At 58.2% G+C, this 23,293-nt stretch overlaps 1 protein-coding gene across 2 annotated transcripts in view; it reads right to left on the bottom strand.

Annotated features, from left to right (window-relative positions):
- Positions 1-23,293, bottom strand: part of IGSF21 (immunoglobin superfamily member 21) — a 232,499-nt gene that overhangs the window by 57,391 nt on the left and 151,815 nt on the right. For both annotated transcript variants that reach the window (XM_042951724.1, XM_042951725.1), the window contains exon 3: positions 19,640-19,761. In XM_042951724.1, coding sequence (XP_042807658.1) covers positions 19,640-19,761 — 122 coding nt within the window. The remainder of the gene's footprint in view (positions 1-19,639; positions 19,762-23,293) is intronic.

Below are 23,293 nucleotides of genomic sequence, written 5' to 3'. Positions count from 1 at the left end.
TCACTATTAATTAGGTGTGAATCATCTTTGTCCCTGACAGACGGATGACCTGCTACCCTCCAGAGAATGAGTCAAGTCTCTAAAGGTGGAACGTGGCAAGAGACAGCATCCAGGCTGGGCTGGAGGAGGAGGAGCAGGCGGGCTGAGGCTGACTAGACAATGTCTTTGTTAAAAAAAAATAAAAAATACAAAATAAAAAAAATCGGGCTACGTTCACGGAAGGCACATGCATGAGAATAGGTTTATCAAGGTGGTTTTCAGTTCCACTGTAATTTAAAATAAATAAGTCAATTTAATGTGTATAGAGTGAGTTATGCCTTATTAGGGACACGGTGAGCTGAGGAAACTTGGCCAAGGCGAAATTTGAGAAATTGGCCCCGGCCGCGAGAGTAATTACGGCAACACTTTAGTGCAGTCCTGCCCGATGATATTTTCATTCTGTCTAATTTATTAGTTTATTAGCTTTATGGTGAACGTAGAAAGTTAGACCACAACACGGGTCTAATTTGATCAGAGCCAAATTTTCACGTCTTCCCGAGATGGCTGTAATAAGGCAAGAGACCCCTGCTTCGGAACCATTTCCAAGTGTTCCAGAAAGATGCAGGGCAGAGTTCCAGGCCTCTGGGTACTAAGGATGCAAATCAGGAAGCGACAGAGGACCCGGGTCCAGGCAGAGCGCAGACCATCTGGTTTTTAAATGCCAGCGCCTCGGCTCTCCAGTCACGTGACCTCAAGCACTTGGGATGCGTGGGTCTCAGTTTTCCCACCTCTGAAATGGGACCAATAGTGATTCCGACCTGAATGGTAACGGAGAGCCCTGTGTAAGCAGGGCCTATGTGGGGTTGGTCACCACTGTCTCCCTAGAGCCCAGCACCATGCGTGGTCATCACAGGCATTCAGTAAAGGTTGCTGGGTGAGTGTGGCAATGGCTGACGTCCGTGTAAGGTGCTTAACCCACAATCGTCACCCCACTCCTGCTTCAGGTGCTTTGTGCCAGTTCTAAGAGCTTTCTGAGCTCATTTAAGCCTTGGAAGCATTCTTACAAGGTAGGTACTGTTATTATCGTTAGAGGGGGGAAACTGAGGCACTGTCTAGGGTCCCATAGCCAGGGTGGCAGGGCTGGGATTCAGACGCCAGGAGCCTACCTCTAGGGTGACCCTGTCATGCCATCTCCTGTCTTCAGGGTTCCTTATGTTTTGGCTTGATTATTTCTAACAAAGGCTCAGTTCCATGACACCCTGGGGGTGTCGAACTCGAACCCTTTCATTTGGAGCCCAAACCCCGCCTGAGCTGGCCGCCTCTTCCCTCTCCAGCTGCCATGCTTTCTGCTTCCTCTCTCCCTCCGAACTCCTCCCCAGGCCCCCACTTCTCTACTCAGGCAGTCTCTGCGCCGGCCCCACCCAGCACCCAGTAGGTCCACTCAGTTCAGCAAACGCCTTTGAGCCGCTCAGCCTGCTGGGCCAGCCCAGGACAGTGTGGGGAGGGGGGGCATGGGGATGGACAGCAAAGCTTCTTGTTCTCAAGGAGCCCATGCCCAAGTTCGTGAGCACCTACTGTGCGCCAGACCCTGAAGAGGGAACTGGAGATACAGAACCGGAAGGGATGGTCCCTGCATCTTACATACGGTCTAAGGGGCTTCACGGATGGGGTTGAGTATCCTGAGATGGGGAGGTTCTCCTGGACTATGAAATCACGAGTCCTTATCAGAGAGGGGCAGGACGGTCAGGCTCAGGGAAGGAGAGGTGATAACAGACGAGCAGGTGGGAGCCACGTTACTGCCACAGGGGGACCGTAAGCCCAGGCATGTGGGCCCTTCGAGAAACTTCAAAAGGCAAAGAAACAGGTTCTTCCCCGGAGCTTCCAGTAGGAACTGACCCCCGATCTTAGCCCAGTGAGACCCATTCCAGACTTCTGAGCCCCGGAATTGTAAGATCCTAAATTTGTGGCATTTGAAGCCCCTGGGTTTATGGTGATTTGTGACAGAGACGGTAGGAAAGGAATGTAACAGCCACATGGATGGAGTTAGTTGCTATTGCGTTAAAACCCGACCAAGCGAGAGATCTCGTTGCATTTCCCAGCGGCCACCCTCCCGGGGGTAAGCGGGTGCTCACCCCATTCTATAGATTCAGTTGACTCGTTTACTTAACAGGTGTTTATCGATTGCCCAGGAACCTTCCAGGTGCCGGGGATGGAGAGGGTGAGCAAGAGAGCAGAGGAACCGTGATTTCTAGAAGACGAGGGAGACAATAACCAGGCAAACCTAGAAGTATGTATCACAGCACCGGGCAGTTACATAGATATATTCTATGGGGGGAAGAAAAAGGCAGAGTAGAGGTGGTGATGGGGATGCTGTGTTAGGCAAGGTGGTCAGGGAAGGCCTCTCTGCAGAGGTGACAGCTGAGCAGAATCTCGGATGGACCGGAGGAGGGAGCCACGTGGACGTCTGGAACGTTCTAGGCAAAGAAACTGATCGCAGTGGCTCCTACTGAATTTGGCCTGGGCAGGTTCCCAGGGGCAGAAATGGATGAGTTTGGCCTGGAAGGACTGTGGGGGATGTGACAGGCAGGGGTGGTGGGTGCCGTTTCTGCGAAGTCAGGTGAGGGAGAGGCACGGTGGCTGCTTTAAGAAATGGAGTCACCCCTGTGGCTGGACCAAGGGCAGGAACACACAGGATGTAGAGCGTCTAGAACTTTCCTTCCCTGCTGGTGGGGCTGTGAAAGGGGCAGTGTTGTAGGCTGAACTGCGTCTCTCCGAAATATAGGTCCACATTATAACTCCTGGTACCCGTGAATGAGTTGGTATTTGGAAATAGGGTCTTTTGTGGACGTAACCAAAGTAAGATGAAGTCATACCGGATTAGGGCCCACCGGAACCCGCCCTAATCAGCGTGGGCCCTAATTTCTACTGTCCTCGGCCACCCAGCTTGTGGTATTTTGTTACCGCGGCCCGAGCAAATTGACACAGGCTGCTTCCGCTGAAATCGAACACCTGCCTTCCCGACCTTCCCGAATCTCCTCTCCTGGGGACGCGTCCGAGAGAAACCCAACTCTCACGTTCAAAGCGACTGCCCTTGCCAAACCTAGAAGCAACAACCCCAACGTCCCTGCGCGGAAGGACGGACCAAGAGACGGTAATCGATCGGCGCCACGGAGCGCTACGCAGCAGCGTGAAAGGGTCACCCGCCGACGCGCGCAGCCACGCAGACGAACCTCCCAGACGTCACGCCGAGCGAAAGGAGCCGGACGCCGCAGGTGTCATTCTATTTACGTGCGAAGCAAGGGCGGGAGAAACTAGCCGAAGCTCATTCGAGAGTTCGAGTCCTGTTTCCCTCTTGGAAGAATACCGGTGGGACGCTGGAAATGTGCTGCGTCCTGATCTGTGCCGGGGGCGGGGCGGCGGGGTACATGTGTGTGATTCCCTGAGCTGGACCCTCTACAGGAAGCACTTTACTGTGTGTATGTCTTCACGTAAAAGGGAAAGAAAGCGATGGGGATCCCCAGGGTAAGGCCTCAAAAGTTTTACAGAGGCCTCTGGAGTTGGTTTTGCTGGTCTCCAAGAGGCTGGGGATAGAGGGATGCTGAGCAGAGGGCGAGGTGCAGGCAGCCGTGGGCAGGACTGGGGGCATTTAGTGGCATCGAGAGAGGATTGATGCGTCCAGGCCCCCCCCCCCCCTTCCGACTTGGCCCAGAATCAGCTGGAGCAGCCGGCAGGGCCTCCATGTGCCTGTCCCCACCCCAATGGCATCACAGCCTGGGCGAGCAGGGGAGAAACAGAGCAGAGAGAGGTAATGATGCGGAGACAGCCCGGGCTCTCTCCCTCCCCTGCCAGCCTCTCCTTATCAGCTCGCCGCTGCGCCCCGCTCGGTGCTCATCAGCTCCCTCCCTCCCAGGGCGCCCTGGGGTTTGCTGTCAGACCTCTGCACCCACCCGCTGGCTGCTCTGGGACCCAGCCTTTGTCACGAGCCTCCTCCACGGGCAAAAAGGCCTTCGGCAGCTGGCTAGAGGCAGGGGATGGAACACCCCTGAGTGGGGCTGAGCGTGGGGCTGAGCATCCTGTCACGGGACGGGTGGCAAGTGCTTGGCCCCACAGCCCCACAGCCCACGGCCCTGAAGGGGCAGGCAGCTCTGTGCCCCCCATTCCGGCCAGCCTCACCCCAGAGCCCGGCCCCTCCCCAGAGGCTGCGCTCAGATGAGTGAATGAACTCACAGGCCAGTGGTGGTGCGGTCTCGTTCGGAAGGACACCTGTGGACTGCCTGGGTTCAAATCCCGGCACGTACTTAACCTGGGGCAAAACATTTGAGCGCTCTCGGCCCCTCGGTTATCCTATCTGGGAAATGGGACCAGTGGCGACATTTTCTCCAAAGCTGTGAGTTTTTACCAATAACGTGCATGGGCTTGGCACCCAGGCGGCCCCAGCCAAGTGCTTGCTGTCGTAATTAGTGTGGTGGCTACAGAGACGAAGGCCACAAAAGTCACCTTTCTGCTCGGGAGCCCTTTGAGGACCTCAGACCCACAGACAGAGTCTGTGGGCGTCTCTTCTTTCTCAAAGTCTCATGAGGGGGAGAAGCTGGGGGTGGGAGCAGGGTTCGGTGAGGGTGGGGGAGGGTGGCGGCTCAGGGGTCACAGCAGAGAGAGGGGCCCCTCCCCATGCTGGCGGGGCCCTGAGGCAGAGCCCAGACACAGCCTAGCTGCAATGTGGCCGCGTGAATGCGGGGTGTCGTCGCTATCTGGCACCAAGGGGGACCCTAAGCCTGAGCTCCAGCCATTCGCGGCTGCCCTGGCCCAGCCTGACGCCTGCTTCAAATTCTGGGCGGTCCCTGCAGGCTGCATGGGTCCCGGGTGTGGATCTGGGCTCTGCTGGGTCCACAGATCTCAGAGGGTCATATCGGCCATCCCCCTGCCTTCTCACCGCACTCATGTCAAGCCAGAAAAGCGGGCTTTTTCTGCCCCTTGTCAGAATCTCCAGAGGAGGGCCCCCAGGCAAGGTGGGAAGGGGGGCGCTGGGGCTGTGGGTGTAGAGGAGACAGCACCCTCCAGGCAGAGAGCAAGCACCCAGGTGGAGGCTCCAGGGGCTGGGCCTCTGACCCCTCCCCTCCCATTGCCTCCAGACCCAGGCAGCTCTCGTACACTCGCTCTGCAACCCTGGCATATGGGCAGCCTGGGCATGGAGAGGCCCCGCCTGCATGCCTCGGGCCTCCTGCCCATCCCAGGGCCCCACACGCGGTACTGGAATGGTCTCTTTTCATGTCTGCCTGGGCCTCAGTCTCCTCATCTGTAAAATGGGGCATGAGGCACACGGCCTGTCTCCCGGGGTGATGTGAGGCTGGAATGAGAAAATCCATGTAGACTATTCACTCTCTCTCTCTCTCTCTCTCTCAAAATAAATAAACTTAAACAAACAAATAAAAAATTCCTACAACCTGGGCATCTGGGTGGCTTAGTTGGTTGCGCATCTGACTTTGGGTTTCGGCTCAGGTCATGATCCCAGGGTTGGGGGATCAAGCCCTGCGTCAGGCATGGAGCCTTGCTGAGATTCTCTCTCTCTGTCCCTCCCCTGTTGATGTTTTCTCTCTCTCTCTCTCTCTCTCTCTCTCTCTCAAAAAAAAAGAGAATCCCTACAACCCTCCCCACTGCCAAGGGTGATGGGGTCCCATATCCCCATATGCCAAGCCTCCTGGGGCATTTACAGAGCACTGGCTGAGAGCCCAGTGGCCTGCTTCTCCCCTCTCATATGGCTCGGGTACTCACCTCCTGTGTGACCTTGGGCAAGTCACTTAACCTCTCTGAGCCTCATCCTTTCACCTACAAATGGGGATAGTAATAGCCCCCCCCCCCCCCCCCCCCCCCCCCCCCCCCCCCCCCCCCCCCGCCAAACTGAGGATTTGCAAGTCAACGTGTGTGAAGTGCTTACAGCAGTCAGAGCTTGACAAACACTGGCCTTAGCTTCACTATTAGTCCTCAGATCGCAGGGCTCTGGCGGTATCATCACTCTCGTGGGGGAAGCAAAGGTCCAGGGAAGTTAAATTAAAGTGCTCGAAAGCCCCTGGCAGGGTTGGCGAGTGGGGGTGGGGGGGAAGAGTTATGACTGGCTTTGGTCCCATGGTCCCCACAAAACACTCAACATGCCCAGGAACATTAACTTAGCAGGGGAAATAGAAAAAAGAAAACACACACACACACACACACACACACACACGCGCGCGCACACGACCAAACAAATGCTCTGTCAAGGAAGGAAATATGTAATCAATTAACCGAGCCTCCCCAAACCTCTCCAAATAATAATTAGGACTGTCAGCCTAGCTCACAAGGAAACTGCCATTGCAAGGGCCCGTCGCTCCCCTGAGAATCCGGACGAGAAAACGCAGGACCCATTGGGTGCCGAGGTGGGATCCCGGCACCTCTCAGGACTCTGGGCTTCCTGTCTCCCGGGCCCCAGCCTTGGCTGTGCACGGAGACCAGTCACCCTGCGGACTGGGTCCCCCTCCTGTTCCCACCGAGAGTACAGCAAGGAAGCGGCAGGTAGGGATAGAGCTGGGAGGGATGCCCATCACCTAGTGCTCCCTCCCATTTGTGCGCTGGAAAAAGGACGTTGGGGCTCAGAGAAGCCGAGACCCTGGCCACTGCAGACGCGCGACTAGGCTCCTGGGCTCTTGTCTCAGTGCCGGGCTGTGGTCTAATAACCCGACCCTCTGACCGGGAGTTCACGTCTCTGTATAAGAAGTTATTTATTGGTCGCTGACTACACAGATGCCTGGCATCGACTGGACACCGCGGGAACAGAGGAGAGCTGGAAAGACCAAGCAAAAGCGAAACCACGTATGCAGATACATAAAAGAGAGAGTTGCACTGGAGAGTAGTCAAAGCCATGAAGAGCAAAGAGCAAACAAAGGGCAACAAAGGACTGGATGGGGGGAGCCCTTCAGATGGGGGATCAGGGAGACATCTAGGCAGAGGTGACATCTGATCTGAGACCTGGCATGGGAAAAGAGTGTGCTTGGCAGAGGAAAAGCCTGAGCAAATGTCCTGAGGTAGGAAAGGCCGAGGTGACCAGAGGATGGCCAGGGAGCAAGAGGGGTGGGCCATGAGGCTGGCCATGTGGCTGGGATCACCTGGGATCTTGCAGTCCTGAAGCGACAAGAAGCCAGGATCCTCTCCCAAGCGAGTTGGAAAGCCCCTGCGGGGGCTTCACGTAGCAGGTGACGTGATCTGAAAGCTCCCTCTGGCTGCTGGGGGTAGAAGGCACCTGGGCAGTGAGGGGCCCAGAGGCGCGGAGAAGGGACGCAAGCTGTCGGGAGCCGGGAAGAAGAAGCTAGCACTCGACTGGACGCCAGGAAGCCTGGGTCCTGGCTCCTTCATTGCTACTGGACTGTGTGACCTGGAAGAAGTCACTCAACCTCTCTGGTTGTCTCTTTGGCTTTTTCTGAAATGAGAAAGACCTCCCTGGCCCGCGGCCTTGTTGGTGCTACTCCTTCATCTCGGCTGTGGTCGGTGTTACCTGCAAATAGACACGTGTCTATTTCCTACTAAAGGCCAAGGCCCCCCCCCCCCCCCGCCCCCGCTGTCTTCTCACTTAGTTCTCTCCCTGGCAGGTGTTGGGTGACGCCTTCTCCCTCAGTCTACAGCCACCCAGGGAGCCAGCTGGGCACGCTTCCTCTGTTCACTCATTCTCTCCCTCCCTCCCTTCCCTCCTTCCTCCCTCCCTCCCTCCCTTCCTTCCCTCCTTCCTTCCTTCGCTCACTCGCTCATTCATTCCTCCATTCATTCCGGCACCTGCCATCACTTCAAGCCCGCTGCGAGCTCAGCAGCGCGCACACGTCTCCTGCCCTCTCCTTGCCTGACTGAACTTCCAGGACCCTTAGGCTCACCAGACCTTCCATTCACCGTCAACCCCCCCCAATCCTCACCTCCTGAAACAAAATTACCTTCCGAGGCAAAGAAGATTCTCCCAGAACCTAGGAACTTTATTAGGGCTGCAATAATATATTAAAGAGGAGGTCTGAATCACCCAGAGCAAAGTCTAATGTGAAGAAATACCGCGGCGACAAATACTTTGTTCTGAACCGTTTACTAAATTAAGTCTTTCCTGGACATTTTTAGCCTTCAATTTTTTTTAATACCAGTAATAAAGTAGTTGCATAATTAGTAATAAAGCTGACAGCCCAGTTACTGATTTTTTACTTAGAAGGAAAAGGATAGTGTGTGTGTGTGTGTGTGTGTGTAGATAATTTCTAACAGCCCTGGTTGTCTGACTGCAGATATAGAAATGATTTGCTATCTCAGCAACTCTGCCCCAAGGGCTGGGGTGGGGGAAAGCTGCGCTGAGCTCTGTGGACACGGTTGTCTAGGCTGTGGACACGGTTGTCTAGGCGTCAGAAGATGAGCTTTGGTTGCCCAAAGCTCTGTGACCTCAGGGAAGTCATCCACCGTCTCTGGTCTTTTGGTTTTCCCACCTGGAGAATGAGGGGGTTGGGCTGGGTGATGCCCGAAGGCTCCTGGCAGATCTGCCCGGAGTCTGGGAGGGGACGGTGACTTTCAATGGCATCTGTGGCTCCTATAGTTGTACCTCTTGACGGAAACCTCTCCCCCGCCTTGTGCTTCCATCCACCTACTTGCCGTCTTTGCTCAGGGGTCTCGCAGACATGCCTCACCTGGCCCAAACAGAACTCGGGAATCCTGTACCTGTCCCCAGCCCAAGCTGGTCCTCGCTGGTCTCCCCGTCTCGGGAAGGAGCCCCTCCACCTACGTGCTCTGGCCATGGTCCTGGAGGCCACGCTCAAGCTCCTGTCCCTCTGACGGCCTCCACTTCCAGTCCATTGGGTTTCCAAGCCCTTCCCCCATCACTTCCGCCCCCTCGGCCTGGCCAGCCCAGCCCCTCACTTCCTCAGCTCCCTGCCTCCACTCCAGCATCCTCCCCAGCAGCCCAGGCAGATCTTCCCACAGCCCAAAAGTAGAAAAGGGATCAATCTCAATGACTCCTCCTCACTTCCGGAATACAATTCAAATGCTAATGACCCAGAATGTTCTACAACAGTTCTTAAACTTGCCTGCCTATGGGAATCCCCTTGGGGAACTTTGAAAACCTGAGGTCTGTGTCCCCACCCTCTTGCCCTCAAGGTTCTGATTCAACCGCTGGGGCTTGGCCTGGGGGTGAGGAGTGTGCAAAGCTCCCTGGGTGTTTGTAATGGGGGCTGCAGACCGCAGTACTGGGGTCACCTGGGAGACGACCAGAAACACAGCATGGCAGGGCTCCCCATACCCCGCCCCTCCACTGAATTTGACCAAGCAGGGCCTGTGCGCAGTCAAGTTCAAGAGGCCTGCTCCGTGAGATGTGGCCTCATCTCCCACACTCCCTGCAGAGTCCTTTGGCACCCCAGCCACTCGGCTTCTCTCTCCTCTTCAATGACACATCAAGCTGGCTCCCAGCTCAGGGCCTTGCTCTCCTCCTCTGCCAGAATGCTCATTCCCTGACCTTCGTGTGGTGGCTTCCTCTCTCTTCCGGATCCCAGAGAGACCTCTCCCCCAGCCCCTCCCTGTGTCACAGCCCCGGGAATGTTGGCTCCATGGGCACAGGGACCTTACCTCCCTTGTTCACCTCTGTCTCCTGATGTCCACGGGTCACAAAGAAACACTTTTCAAACGGCAAACGAATAATTAGGGCGAGCCGTACCCGAGGTGGTTGAAACGTTATCGCGGTGCGTGGGACACGTCATTGGAACTATCCCCTGCCTCCGGCCCCAGGGTCTGTGTGATGTGAGTCTGCAGCTCCTTGTGGTTGATTGTGGGTGGTGGCACTGACTCTGGAAGGCCCTTGGTAAGGACGGCTTGTTCCCGGAAGAGGGGAGGGTTACCCCAGAGGCCCCCATTCCACCGGCACAGGGGCTCAGCCCCATTCACTGGGGAAGCCTCTAGGGGAGGAAATTTCTGCTTGACGGGGAAGCTCTCCCAGCTCTTGGGCTAGTCACCCCCCCTCTCTGGGCTGAGCTTAATCCCCATAAATAGGGTCTGAGATCTGCACTCTATAGGTTGTCGTTAGGGTTTAGGCAAATGATGAATGGGAAAGAGTTTTGCTGACCGTTTGAAATAATAACTCCACATTTGGATAACCTGTCAGATCGTTAATTTAACAAATCTCTACTGACATCCCGTGCTGGGCACTGACGCTCTAGAGATGAAGAAAGGAATGTTCCCTATTCTTAAGGGACAAGACCCATCCTGGGTGATTGGAGGGGCCACAGGCGGGGCACCCCCTATTGCAATACCCCAGTGCATCACCAGAGGGCAGCAGACAGCTTTGCAAGCATTTCCCTCCCCAGGGGGACCGACCTCTGAGAGAAGGGCGCGTCCTGGGAGCCCCAGGGGCCTCCTCACGGGTCTGGGCGCAAACACAGAGTGGGGGCAGCGGGTGGAGGAGGCTGCCCAGTGCTAGCTGCCCGCTCGGCAGGGCACACCTCGGTCCCCCGCATCAACTCTCCACCAACCCCAGACCCAACGTGGAGAAGTGCTCCTGCCCTTGTCAGGGAACAAGAGAAAAGAGGGTGGGCCCCCCTCCAGGCCGGAAGAGAGGATCCTGGGGAGGCTTGAGCTGAGGACGCGTCTGTGGCGAGAGGGCCTCGGGGCCTGGGTGGCGGGGGCATCTGTGTGAGCCGCCCAGGGCCCCCTGGCGCGGGAAGAGCGGCGATGCGCCGCCCAGCGTGCTCCGGGAGCACTGCCACTGGCAGAGCACTTCTGCCGGAGGGAAGGGGCTGGGGGCGGTGCCGGGAGGGCTGTGCGAGGCCTTAGGAGCCTGGATCCCAGAGGCCAGAGCAGGACTGGCCAGGGCTGGGAAAGGAGGGAAGTGGGGAGCTGCGTGACGCCCAGGACAAGGGGCGGTGGCGGGTGTTGGGAGGAAGGCCACAGGGCAGGGGGAGGGACCTGGGGGGGGGAGGGGGGCAGGAGGCGTGTCCCGCTTGGGCCGTGGAAAAACGCAGGTTAAGCGGATCTCTCTGCCAGTCAGTGGGATTGACACCAACAGCTGAGCGGACGGGCGGCTCCTGGAGACCCACTTTTGGAGCCGGGACTGGGCATCACTTGGTGTCCTTGGCGGGGGCATCCAGGGGCCTGGAACTGCCAGGCAGCAGCTATTTTTAAAGTGGAGACTGACTCTGGCAGCTTGCTACCTGGAGGCACCAAGAATCTTGGGCCACAGATCCAGTGTGTGTGTGTGTGTGTGTGTGTGTGTGTGTGCATGTTCACCATGTGCACGGGGGGATGGACACACAAGGTTGCATGTCCTTACTAAGTTCCTCAGTCTGGAATGCCTGGTGCTGGTCCTGAGTGGGTAGGCACTCCGTGACTGTGTTGAACGAGCCTGCCCCCGACGGCCCAGAGACCCAATCTGGCCTGGTGTGTGAACCCAGACTTCACCATGTGTATGCTGTGTGACCTTGGACAAGTGACCACACCTCTCTGTTCTTCTGTGCCACCACCGACTACAACAGGATTCCATGAGTCTGAGATCTGTACTCCCCGGGATGGTTGTTAGAGTTAAACCAGATGCTGGGTTGGAAAAAGTTTTGCTGTTTGAAACGATAATTCCACATTTGGATAAGCTGTCAGTCTCTTGATTCGACAAACCTTTACCAAGGCCCTGGGTCCCCCTCGTAGGCCCTGTGCCAGGCACTGAGGACCTAGAGATGAACTAGGGAGGGCGCCTGCCCTGAGAGACAGGCCCGGGAGGGAAGGCTGAGGGCCCTGCCTGTGGGTCTGACACGGACACGGGTCCAATAACTCCTACTCTGACTGGTACACTGGGGGCAAGAGGCCTGGGGTTGGGTCAGTAGAGCTCCTTTGGGGAAAGTGCCAGGGGGCTATAGGGAGGGCACCTTGCTCCTGGGCCCCCTTGTTCCCTAGCCAAGGCCCTGTTTTCTGAGAAGATTAGCACAGGGCCACGCACACACCAGCTGTTTTCGTTTCCCTGGTGACTGTGCCAGCTGGGCATGGAGGTATGACCCGGGCTCGGGAACTGGTGGGTGCCTGTGAGGTCACTGGCTGGTCGACTATTTTGTCACCTTCGACCTGAACGAGCCTGGCCCCCGGGGGCCTTAGGACAACCGTTGGTTGGCCACCGGCTATCAGCAGGACCTAGAGGTGTCTGTGCCTTGCCTCTTCCCCCTGAGTCCTCTGGCCCCAGTCTGCATATCGGAGCAGGTGGAAGGTGTGTGGAACAGATGCTGCCAGAAACTTTATCCGGAAGCCTTTTAAAAAGACGGATTCCCCGGGCCCCGCTCCAGAGGCCTTGAATCAAATTCTGTCTTGGTGGACCCAGGAATTGGTATTTTTAAGCAACTCCGAAGGCGATCCTAATGCAGGTGGTCTGGGGGGGGCTTGCTGCTGGGGCTGAGTGGGGGTGGGGGGTGAGGAGCGGGGGGGGTGGGGGGAGGGAACCTTGCAGCCCAGGCTCCGAGTGCGGGGCTCGCGGCTGGAAACGCCCCCAGTGGCCGGGAGGAGAACCCCTGGGTTTCAGATGGGGACCCGGCTCCCGCTTGGGCTGTTCAATCCAGATGCGGATAAGAGGCATGATCTGTTCTGAAAAAAACTGAAGAAAAGGGCTCAAGGTTATCCTCACGTCACTCTGGCTCTTTTGCATTCCTAGAGGCTCACTGGGTAGGAGAGGGGAGAGGGTTTCCAGTGGGTCAAGAACGGGGCGAGACCTAGCACAAGCCCGGCACGTGAGGTACTCGGCGTGTATTTGCCGAGTGGTCAGATGAGCGAACAAATGAACCGCCGTTTCGTGTGCTATGTGAATCCTGGCGAAAAAAGATGCACGGCTCATGATAACATGCAGAAAAGGACAAGGACGGAACTCAGACTCTCAGATCAACCAGGGTCCGACGGCCCTTTTCTCTGTACGGAGAGTGAAGGAGGAGCTTGCCCTGCCCCTTCGAGATGAGTCTGCAGAAGGGCCAGTTACCTTCCCAAAGGGAAGCAAGCCCCTCTGCTCTTTGGATCAAACCGTGCATGTGTCTAAAAACCAGCACGGTGTTCCGTCGAACAGATCCCGGGGGCCTCTTCTCTTCTGCGGTCTCTGCCTGCCTGCTTCGAGTGGTCCAGTCCTTAGGTCCAACGCCTCCCCTACCCGCACGCTTTTGCCCAGGCAGTGCTCTCCGCCTGGAGTGTCTGTTCCCCGCTCCTCTTTGTCTAAAACCTACTTCTGCTTCTAGGGCCACTTCAAACGCCACCTTCTCTGTGATTTCCCCGGTCTCTCCAGCTCTGATTCATCACCGCATTATATCGGAATCTTTCCTATGACAGCCATCACTTTATTACGCGAATTGTTAGCTATTTATCTCCATGTTTTATCTCCCCTTTCTCTCCCTTCACTCCACAAATATTTATTGTTCCTCTCTAAAGGCCGGGTGGGGGCCTGGGGTTACTGAGATGGAAAAGACAGAGCGGAGCCTTGGGGGAGCTTCTGGGCAAGTGGGGGTGGGGGCAGGGGGCAGGCTTTAAGCTCCGAGGAGGCTGGGGCCGCATTCTGACCGCCTCTGGGCGCCATGCCCCAGCTCTGTGCCTTGGATGCAGCAAATGTTCAATACGCGCTGTCTCGAAGTCGTAAAGGAAGTGGCATTTCTTCCCGCGTCTTTTCTCCTCCGGGGTCTTCTAGCATTCACTTGATTTCTCCCACATCTCCCCCCTCTGATAAATATGAATCAGGGAGATATAACTGTGTACTCGCGCTCTCCACGAAGCCCCCAGGCTCCTCCCCACCCACCCAGCTGTTCTCCGCCTCCTGCTACGGCTCCAGGGGAAGGCGCACGGGTTCACGGGAATGGTAAGCAACCCTTGGAAGGAGAGCTGGCTCTCTGGCACCCCTCTGCCTCCTGGCCCCTGCCAGTCCCATGCCCTCTCCCAGCTCACTCAGACTTGGGAACTTAGTCCTGAGCAGAGGCTCATCTGGGGAGGGCTTTGTCTTCCTTCCCGGACATCTCCAACCTGCCTTCCACTTGGCAATGGGGGTGAGCTTTACAAGATACATATCACATCAGATCATGACCTCTGGTCGCTTCAGCGGCTTCCAGGACACTGAGAATGAATGCCAGCTTGCCCCCTAACTCCGGTCACCCGGCCGTCCAGTAGCCCCGAGATCACGTCACGCTTCCTCACCTCAGGACCTTTGCACTTGCTGTGCCCTCTGCCTGGAATGCTCCCCCTGCCACCCCAACCCTGCCAGTGACTTCTTTTTGTCCTACAGATCGCTGTTTCGATGTCACCTCCTATGAGACACCTTGTAGCCCCGCCTCCACATAGTCCGTTATTCTCGTCCTTCTCCCATCCAAGTACTAACCAGGCCCGACCCTGCTTAGCTTCCGAGATCAGACGAGATCGGACGCGTTCAGGGTGGTATGGCCGTAGACTGTTCCTGTCCTCCTCTATCACGTTACCTGATTTCCTTCACACACTCCTCGCCAGCTGTCAATATTTTCCCTCATTCTTTTAAACGTATTTTTATGGTCTGTCTCTCCTCACCCCCTACACCGTAAACCTCACAAGAGCAGGTCTGATTATGTCTTGCTCACCATTTTATCCCCAACACTGTCCCTGACATACAGCAATTGCTCAATTCCTTGGTGATGAATGAAGGGCGAAAACGTTAGAGAAGGCACGGGGGCCTGAACTGCTCCCTCCTACGTTCATCTCGCAGCAGGGACAGCTGCGGTGGAAGAACGCCAGAAGAACTCACCCACTCCACGAGCGTCTACAAACTGTCTTCAGTGGGGTGGGGGTGGGGGCGCTGGGCTGGGGAGACAGTGGGGAAGGCCACAGACCCAAGCCCTGTCCACGGGGCTTCGAGTCTAGTGGCAGAAGCAGACTTTGAACTCCTAGTTGTCAGGGCCGGGAGTGTACGGGGGGGGGGGGGGGGGGAGCACCCTAGGGTATCCGACCCAGTCTGGGCGGTCAAGACTGGCTTCCTGGAGGAGGTGGGGTTTAAGCGGGACCCGAAAGGATGCTCAGGCCTTGGCAAAGGGAGGTGGGCGAGGTGCGGGAGGGGCAGGAGCACACTCAACCCCTTGAGTCTAGATTTCCTAGACAGCGAAGGCTGCTTGGCGCTCCTCACGACATCCTGAGCAGACAGAACGGGACAGGGGAAGCAGCGGACGCTGGGGCATGGGTGGGCGCGTTCTGCAGGGATTAGTGAGCCTTGCCCACGCGGTCTTCCCCTCGGTGGGGGGGATCCATCCATTTGGTCCAGCTGTTCTTGGTCTGGTGGGACGGGTGAACGGGTGAACGGGGGCCGAGGCAGGGCCTGAGAGGGCAGGTGTGGAGGATGGCCACGCGCAGGAGGCCAGCTGGTGGGACTGTCACCCACTCAGGGCGGCCCCTGAGAAGCAGACCCTGTGACCAGGGATTCCGGAGCCAGTGGCCTATGTGGGAGGGTGTCCCAGGAAGCCAGGACGGGAGGGAAGAAGCCGATACAGGTGCATCCCGGAGGGTATTGTGGGCAGCCTCTCAGCCTCAGTCCTGCTGGGGAGCTCGAGGGGACAGCGAGCACCTGTCTGAGTGGTCCCAGCCAAGGGGCAGGGGGGCCAGGAGATCCATCCAATATCTCCCGTCGGCCGAGGCTGCTCTGGGGATGCTAGTTCTCTGGCACACCCGCCCCCACTCCTTGAGCAAGCTGAGTGGGGCTACGGCTGCCTGAGAAGGCTGTCGAGGGGTCAAGGGTGTGAGTGGGTGCGGACACCTGCCACATCGCCCTCGTCCCTACTGGGATGGCTCCTTCCCATCCCTCAGGCCTTGGCCAACCATGTGGATGGCACCCCAGCACGAGGGTCCTTCCCGGGTCTGCACCCCGCTCGCCCCTCATTCAAATTCACACCTTTGTGGAATGTCTGCTGAGCCATTCACTTACGTCTCACCCCCCCCCCCCTTGTTTACTATCTTCCCCCCCACGAAGGTTTAATTCCCCACTGGATTCCCCAAGACACCTTCTACCATGCCGGGCTCCTAGTAGGTGCTCAATTAAAACGTCCTCGGAAGGAATGAATTACTGCCAATTCCAAGCTGGGAAGTTCTGGATTCTGAGGCTCATTCGACAGACATGTGATAGATGGGGCCTCTGGGGCACTGGGAGGGGCAGTGACTTGTCCAAGGTCATGAACCGGGGTGCTACCCCAGGCGGCAGAAGCCCCGTCACCCCCACCGGATGCCCGCCCCTCCGGAAACCCCACCAGCAGGCCGAGACGCTCTGGGAGTCCCTGGGGCTCCTTCCGCTGCCTGAGAATTGCTCTCTGCCAATTCTTGGTCATCCAGGCTTCCTTCTCCCCCTACTTTTCCCAAAAGCTGAAGAGCAAGCAACTCAGACAGCTGTGGAGCTGGGACTCTCTCTAGTTGAAATGCATTAATTTGTAAATATCTTCATTTATATGTAAATGCGGAGTCCCCGCGCCCCTCCGCCAGCCCTAATGGGGCCCTGCAGCCTGGAGACGCAGCCTCCTTCGGCACGGCTGCTCTCCGTGATCCGATTAGACTCTTTCCTTCCCTTCTGCTTTCGCTTCCCCCAGGCTCCTTGGTGCGCTCCACCTGGGAGGCCACCGCCGGAACCGAGGCTGGGGAAGGAAAGAACACTGGCCACGAGTCAGCACTGCTGTGTGACCTCGGGCAAAAGCCACCTCCCTCTCTGGGCTTCCGTTTCGGTCAGGCGTGAAATGGGCAGGGCAGCAAGGTGTGGGCACAGGATGAGGTGGCTTGGGATCCGATGGGGTCTGTGTCGTTCCAGCAGGGAACCCTGGGCCTTGCGGAACTTTGACCCCGTCTGTAAACCAGGGCTAGAGAAAACAGCAAATCTGCCTGCATGTACAGGGTTGTTCGCGGGGATTAGCAGAGATTCAGGGCGTATAAGACGCCTTTATGAGATGTGAGGAAAGGTGGTTTTTTTTTTTGTTTTTTTTTGATGGTGGAAGAAGGAGGGTTTTTTCTGGGCAAGAACAGCAACACACAGCCATCGCTCAGCGACTGAGGCAGCGCTTTATGTGAATTAACGCGGGGACCCTCCCAAGGCTGGAGCGAGCTTCTTACTGTTGTCATTGCCTTCTAGAGACTGGGGAAACTCAGGCAGAGTCCCCAAGCCCGGGTGACACTAATGCAAGGTGGGCGGAGGGGCAAGGATTGGAAACTCAGGCCGTGGGACAGAACTCTCCCTTAAACCCCACGAGGATTGTACGAAGCAGATCCTACGAAGTCTGTTGACAGGTGAGGAGACTGACACAGAGAGGGGTGAAGGCCCTCGTCCAAGGTCACTCAGTCGGGAGTGGCTGAGCTGTGTTCTGGGAGAGGGTGGGGGGGGTCAGGGCTGCTCTGGTGGTCCCGGGCTTCCTTCTGGGCGTAGGAATCAGATGGAGGGGGGGTTGGAAATGATGGGACAGTCTGTGGGGGTGGGGTGATGGTAAGCACGTGGGGAGGGCGCAGAGGGGGTGGGGGTCTGGGAACCGTGGGGGGTGATCTGAAGGTGCACTTGCCCCAGCATCATCTGTGGTTCCCAGAATAGTTGTTTTCTTGTCCAAAATGAGTTTTTCATCCGGACTGTAACTGGCTTGTCTTAGGTGTGCCTTAATACCTTAAGGTGCCCCAAATCCTTTTTGGAAGCAGGTCCGGGGAAATCATAAACGTCAATAAAGGCATCTGTGCGGCCATTTGCCCCCCGCCTCCGTGTCCCTTCGCGCCCACGTGCTCACCAGACCTCCCCCCGCAAGGGCTGGCTGGTTCTCAGCTCCTGGCACAGAGCCCGGAGAGGAGGGGGACCCAGGAAGGTCCCACCTTCCGGCTTACAAAGTGCGCAGCAGATGATCACCTGCCAGAATCCCCGTGCCGGGCTGGGTGAGCCCTGGCCAACCTTCCCGTCCCGTTTTCTTATCTTACCCGCGGGGAGACTGAGGCTCAAAGGGACGAGGAGCATACGCAGGGTCACCTAGCCAAGGTGCAGATTTCACTGTGCACCTACTACGTGCCAGCCCTGCACACTGCTGCCTTCTGCCTGGGCACTGGGCAATGCATTTGCCTGTGTTGTGTGGAAAAACACACATACACGTGTGTGTGTGTGTGTGTGTGTGTGTGTGTGTGCAAGACTATGCCCGTTCAGTGCCAGTCTTTAGCTTTTCATCAATGCAGCGGGACTCCCACCCCTCTCGCGGAGCCGTCGGCTTTGGGGGAGATTCACTCTGCTACGGCGGGGGGGGGGGGGTCGTCCGAACAAGGTGTCCTGAAGGAAGGCGTCTGCTTGAGTGGGTCCTGAAGCCTGGTGGGGAGTTTACCAGGTCGCCAGAGGGAGAGGCACACTGGGAAGTAAGCGTTAAGGGTTCGAGATGTAAAACAGGACCGGGGCCTTTGGAAAGTGCACGAGAAGCGTGTGGGGGCGTGGCACCCACACACCTAGAACACGGCAGCGCATGGGATGGGATCTGCTTCCTTCCGGAAAGAGGGTAGGGGTAGAAATATTAAGTGTCTCTGTCCCCGGGGGCTCTTCCTCCCCAACCTGCTGCCGCTTCCGACCTGGGGTCCAGTTGTTTGGGGTCGGTTTTGCTTGCCGGGCAGGGGCCTGTGGGGACGGGGAGAGCGTATTGCACGGGCTTCAGGACCAGGCAGAACTGGCTCACATCCCAGCTCTGTCCTTCCCGGCTGCGGGACTTTGGGGAATGTGGCTCACCCTCTCTGGACCTCAGTGTCCCCACCTGAAACAGGGTTTGGAAAACCCACTTTGCGGGACTGCTGGGAGGAGCTGGCTGGGGAGGCTGACGTCGAGGGGCACGCAGCAGGGTGGGGACGTGACCGCTTTCCTGCTCTTCCTTCCAGGGCACGTCCCTCTAGGCACCGGGTTCCCTTCTGCAGCACAGCCCCCAGCCCTGCCTTCCAAGCCCATGGAAGGTGATCCAGAGAACCGGCAAGAGCATCGCAGGGCAGATAAGAAAGGGCTGGGGAAGTGGCCCCCAGCCCCCGGCCCCCAGCCCCTGGCCTCGACCCCTAGCCCCTGGCTCCTGGCCCCCAGCTCCCAGCCCCCGGCCCCTGGCCCCCGGCCCCCAGCCTCAACCTTTAACCCCCAGCCCCCGGCCCCCGGCCTCAATCCTTAGCCCCGGCCCCCAGTCCCCAGACCCCGGCCCCTGGCCCCCAGCCCCCAGCCCCTGGCCCCCAGCCTCGACCCCCAGCCTCCGGCCCCCGGCCTCGATCCCCAGCCCGCGGCCCCCGGCCTCGATCCCTAGCCCGTGGTCCCCGGCCCCCAGCCCCCGGCCCCCAGCCTCAATCCTTAACCCCGGCCCCCGGCCCCCAGCCCCCAGCCCCCGGCCCCCGGCCCCCAGCCTCGACCCCCAGCCTCCGGCCCCCGGCCTCGATCCCCAGCCCGCGGCCCCCGGCCTCGATCCCTAGCCCGTGGTCCCCGGCCCCCAGCCCCCGGCCCCCAGCCTCAATCCTTAGCCCCGGCCCCCGGCCCCCAGCCCCCAGCCCCCGGCCCCCAGCCTCGACCCCCAGCCTCCGGCCCCCGGCCTCGATCCCCAGCCCGCGGCCCCCGGCCTCGATCCCTAGCCCGTGGTCCCTGGCCCCCAGCCCCCAGCCCCCAGCCCCCGGCCCCCAGCCTCGATCCCCAGCCCCCGGCCCCCGGCCCCCGGCCCCTCACCTCACGGTGGACTGGTACACCAGGTCCTCCCTCTTGCGGTAGTTCTCCATGTACGAGTAGTTGGTGGAGAACATGGCGTCGAAGGTGAAGATCTTTTGCTTGATGGTGCCACCGTCCGTCACCTGCAAGGCAGCACAGAGGCAGCTACAGGGGAGCGCTCGGCCGGCCTCGCCCCTTTCCCCCAGACAGAGCGCGGATGCAGGGACACTGGAGATGCAGAGCCAGGACGCCCGGCCCCCAGGGGCCCTGGGCGAGGCCGCCAGGAGACACGTCACTGCCATCACCAGAACGCTCCCAGGTCATCCCCACTCCGCTGATGTGTAAGCCGAGGCTCTGGAGCAAAGTGACTTCCCGAGGTCCCACGCCGGGAAGGAGCACAGCTGGCTCTCCTCTCTGGCAATCATTTCTGGTAAATTCTGTAAGGGGCAGGCACAGAATGGCAGGGGAGCCCAGGCAGCCCCCGTCTGGGGACGGGGTAGTCACAGAGGGCTTCCTAGAGGAAGGGATGTCTAAGTTGCCTTCTGAAGGGAGAACAGGAGGCAGGCAGCCTGGCAAAAGGTGGGAGAGCTCTGTAAGCAGAGGAGACAGCAGGAGCAAAGGCCCCGTGGTAGGAAAGAGCAGGTATGCTCAGGGAAAGAGGATTGTGTTCAGCGTGCCCGGTAGGCAAGGGAACTCAACTGTCCCTGCAGGCAACGTGGAGGGGGTCACCTTGGATTCCATTTACAGGTTCCTTCAGGCCGTAGGGTGACGATGGTTGGAGGGGCCTGTCTGGGGGCAGGGGGCTCTTAAGAAGGCTGGGGAGAACCCACTCTGCTGTCACGGGGCGGAGGGAAGAGGACAGCTTGGGGGCTCCCTCTCCTCCAGCTGCCCTCGGGACGGGAGGGAGGTCACGAGGCCCCCACCTCCCCAAGCACACGGAGGCCCAGAGAAGTCAGGGGACCTCCGGAGGTGACAAGAAAGCCTATAATGGAAAACAAAGGCTGTTCCGGTGCCCAGCTGTTTGCGGCTGATTGAAGGCCGGACCCAAGTGTCCCGCGCTCCAGCTCGCCGCCCGGCACATCCTCCCGCCTGCGCTGCCTCCAGCTAATGAAAGTGTTACTCCACAAAGCAGCAAGGTATGTGTTGTCACTGTTTCAATTATTTATCTGTTTACTCGGCTGCAGTTTTCCCTACAGTTTTCCGCCTGCGTCAGCAACTCTATTATAGACCGGGAGCTTGCAGCCTCTCGCTGCTCAGCTGGGCTCCGCGCTAACAGCCTGCGACCAGGGAGGCCTCATGCCTGGGCCTGGAGAAGTGGAATTAACTCCCCGTGGCTCTGCATGCTGGAGGCAGGGGGGGGGGGGGGCTGGCTGGGAGGGCTTTCTCCAAGGGGCTGGGCTGGGGGGCACCCTGGAAGCTGCTTGGATCTGTAGCCTTCCTGGGAGCCCCGGCCTGGGTGCAGCTGGGCCCCTCTGGGCACATCTGGCTTGGACCACATCTGTCTGGCCCAGCTGGTGTCGTTACTGGCTTAGGGGACACAGGTTCAAGGCAAGCTGGCTAGCATTTATGGGGCGCCAGCTGTGTGCCAGGCACGGGTCACATCAGTGCGTGTCACCCCCACCCCCGCCACGGTCTGCAAGCTCATGACGAGTCAGGAGGCCCCTGACAGTCCCGGGACCCCCAGGGAGCCCCATAGGCAGGGTCAGAGTGATGATAAGCTTCCGGAACCCGGGGTGCAGGATCAGCGTTGGGACTCCCCTCTGCAGGGTTTCTGCTTACCCCTTGCCAAGCTCAGGTCTCTCTGACTCTCCTCTGGGCTTATCTTCCTTCAGCTCATACTTTTCACTTATCTTCCCCTCTGGGGGCTGTGTGCTCCCCTCTGGGGGCTGTGTGCTCCCCTCTGAGGCTGTGTGCTCCCCGCTGGCCTCTTCCGCAGCACTGGGCCTGGCTTCCCAGAGAGGGATGGCCGAGACTGAAGGACCAGGGAGGAAGAGGAGCCAAGAACCTTCAAACCAGGACCCTCGGTGGTGGGGTGGAGGGAGGGTATGATATTGCCCAACCCCCAGGGGACAGTTGGCCACAGGTGGAACCATCTTTGGTGGTCACAACCCAGCGGGGGCGCGGGTTTCGTACTGGCATCTAGCGGCAGAGAGCGTGGATGCTGTAACCAGCCCACGATGTGCAGGACGGCCCCAAAGGTGATCTGGCCCCCCCATGAGAAATGTGCCTTAAGCCTTTGCTTCCTGCTGGCACACAGGGTCCTGCGGAGGGAACGGCAGAGACAACAGGTGGCCCGTTTTGCAGATGAAGAAACTGTGGCTTGGAGAGGAAAGGAGATTTAGCCACGGTCCCACGCGGGGCCCCTGGCCGGGCTCTGGCTCCCACGGGGCGGGCCCCCAGGGGCTGAGGACAAACCAGCCCCCCCCCCCGCCCCCAGCCCCCATGACCCTCCGCTGTCAGCAGGAGGATGCCTGGAGCCCAGCGGAGGTTTGAGGAATTTTCTCCCGAAGTCATAAAAGTGGAAGGCGTCCTGCCCATTTGACTTGCAGCCTTGCCTCTTCTCTCAGGTACTGCTTTTTATCTCCTCCTAAAATGCGGCAGCCCTTATCGTCCCAATCTCGAAATTCACTCCATTTTTTTTATTATACAAAGGAGAAAAAAAACCTGTCGGTAAAACTGTCTCCACAAATTTATTCGCAGGGACTGAGGGTTTTATTACTAGGAAAATACACCTGCACCCCACACGTCCACACATTCCCACACACCCCAGATAAAGCGCGGAAGAATTATCTGAGTCGTAAATCACTGTTTCAGGCCGAGGGACAGGGGAGTTTCAAGGACGCACCTAGTTTTCCTTTGGTTTTATTTACATCTTTTTTTTTTTTTTTTTTTTCTTTCCTGGGGCCAAGTCTGGGGCCTTCCTGTCAGCCTAGGAGGAAATAACTGCTTCCCATTAAAGCAGCCTGGGACAGCCAGAGCCGGAGGCTTGTGATGTCCCTTCCCTGGGGCTCAGGGAAGGCTCTGGAAAGGGACTGCCTTGGAATGCACCGTCAGGCCCCAGGCCATGGGCCAGTGGCTATTTGCGAGGAGGATATTCTGTGGTTCCTGGTGACAGCAGTCCCTGAGGTGAGGCTGGGTGGGGGGAGAGGGGTTATCACAGGCCATGGGTGGGCAGCGGGTGTGATGAGTGACACCTTCTCTTTAATTCTGGAAACATGTTCCAGGCCTAAGACTTTCAGGCACTGTTCCAGGCCCCGGGGGAGAGGATGAACCACATTTCAGATGTGGCCGCAGTCCGTCTGGTGGGGATACACAGCCCACAAGGACCTGAGACAGCAGAGCCAGGGAAGGTGAGGCTGTAGCAAAGACATTTGCCAACTGTGACCTGACACCCATGGAGGGGCCAAGGATTCTTCTGGGAGGAGGGGTGATCACAGAAGGCTTCCAGGTGGAGGTGGGCCTCTTCAAAGGGTGCTTAGTCCCAGCCTGGTGCTCCCGGCCTGTGGGAGGCTTTCGGGCAAGAAGCAAGGCTGATTTTCTCCACCCCCAGTCAAATTCTTGATTTCTGTTACTAACTTTCTGCGCCTCGCCTCTTCAAGCCTCAGCTTCCTCATCTGTAAAATGGGATAATGCAACCTACCTCTGTCCCTCTCAGGAGGATTAAATGAGATGACA

The sequence above is a fragment of the Panthera leo genome, chromosome C1, assembly GCF_018350215.1.
Source record: "Panthera leo isolate Ple1 chromosome C1, P.leo_Ple1_pat1.1, whole genome shotgun sequence".
NCBI classification, from domain to species: domain Eukaryota; kingdom Metazoa; phylum Chordata; class Mammalia; order Carnivora; family Felidae; genus Panthera; species Panthera leo.
This window is presented reverse-complemented; position numbering and strand designations above follow the sequence as displayed.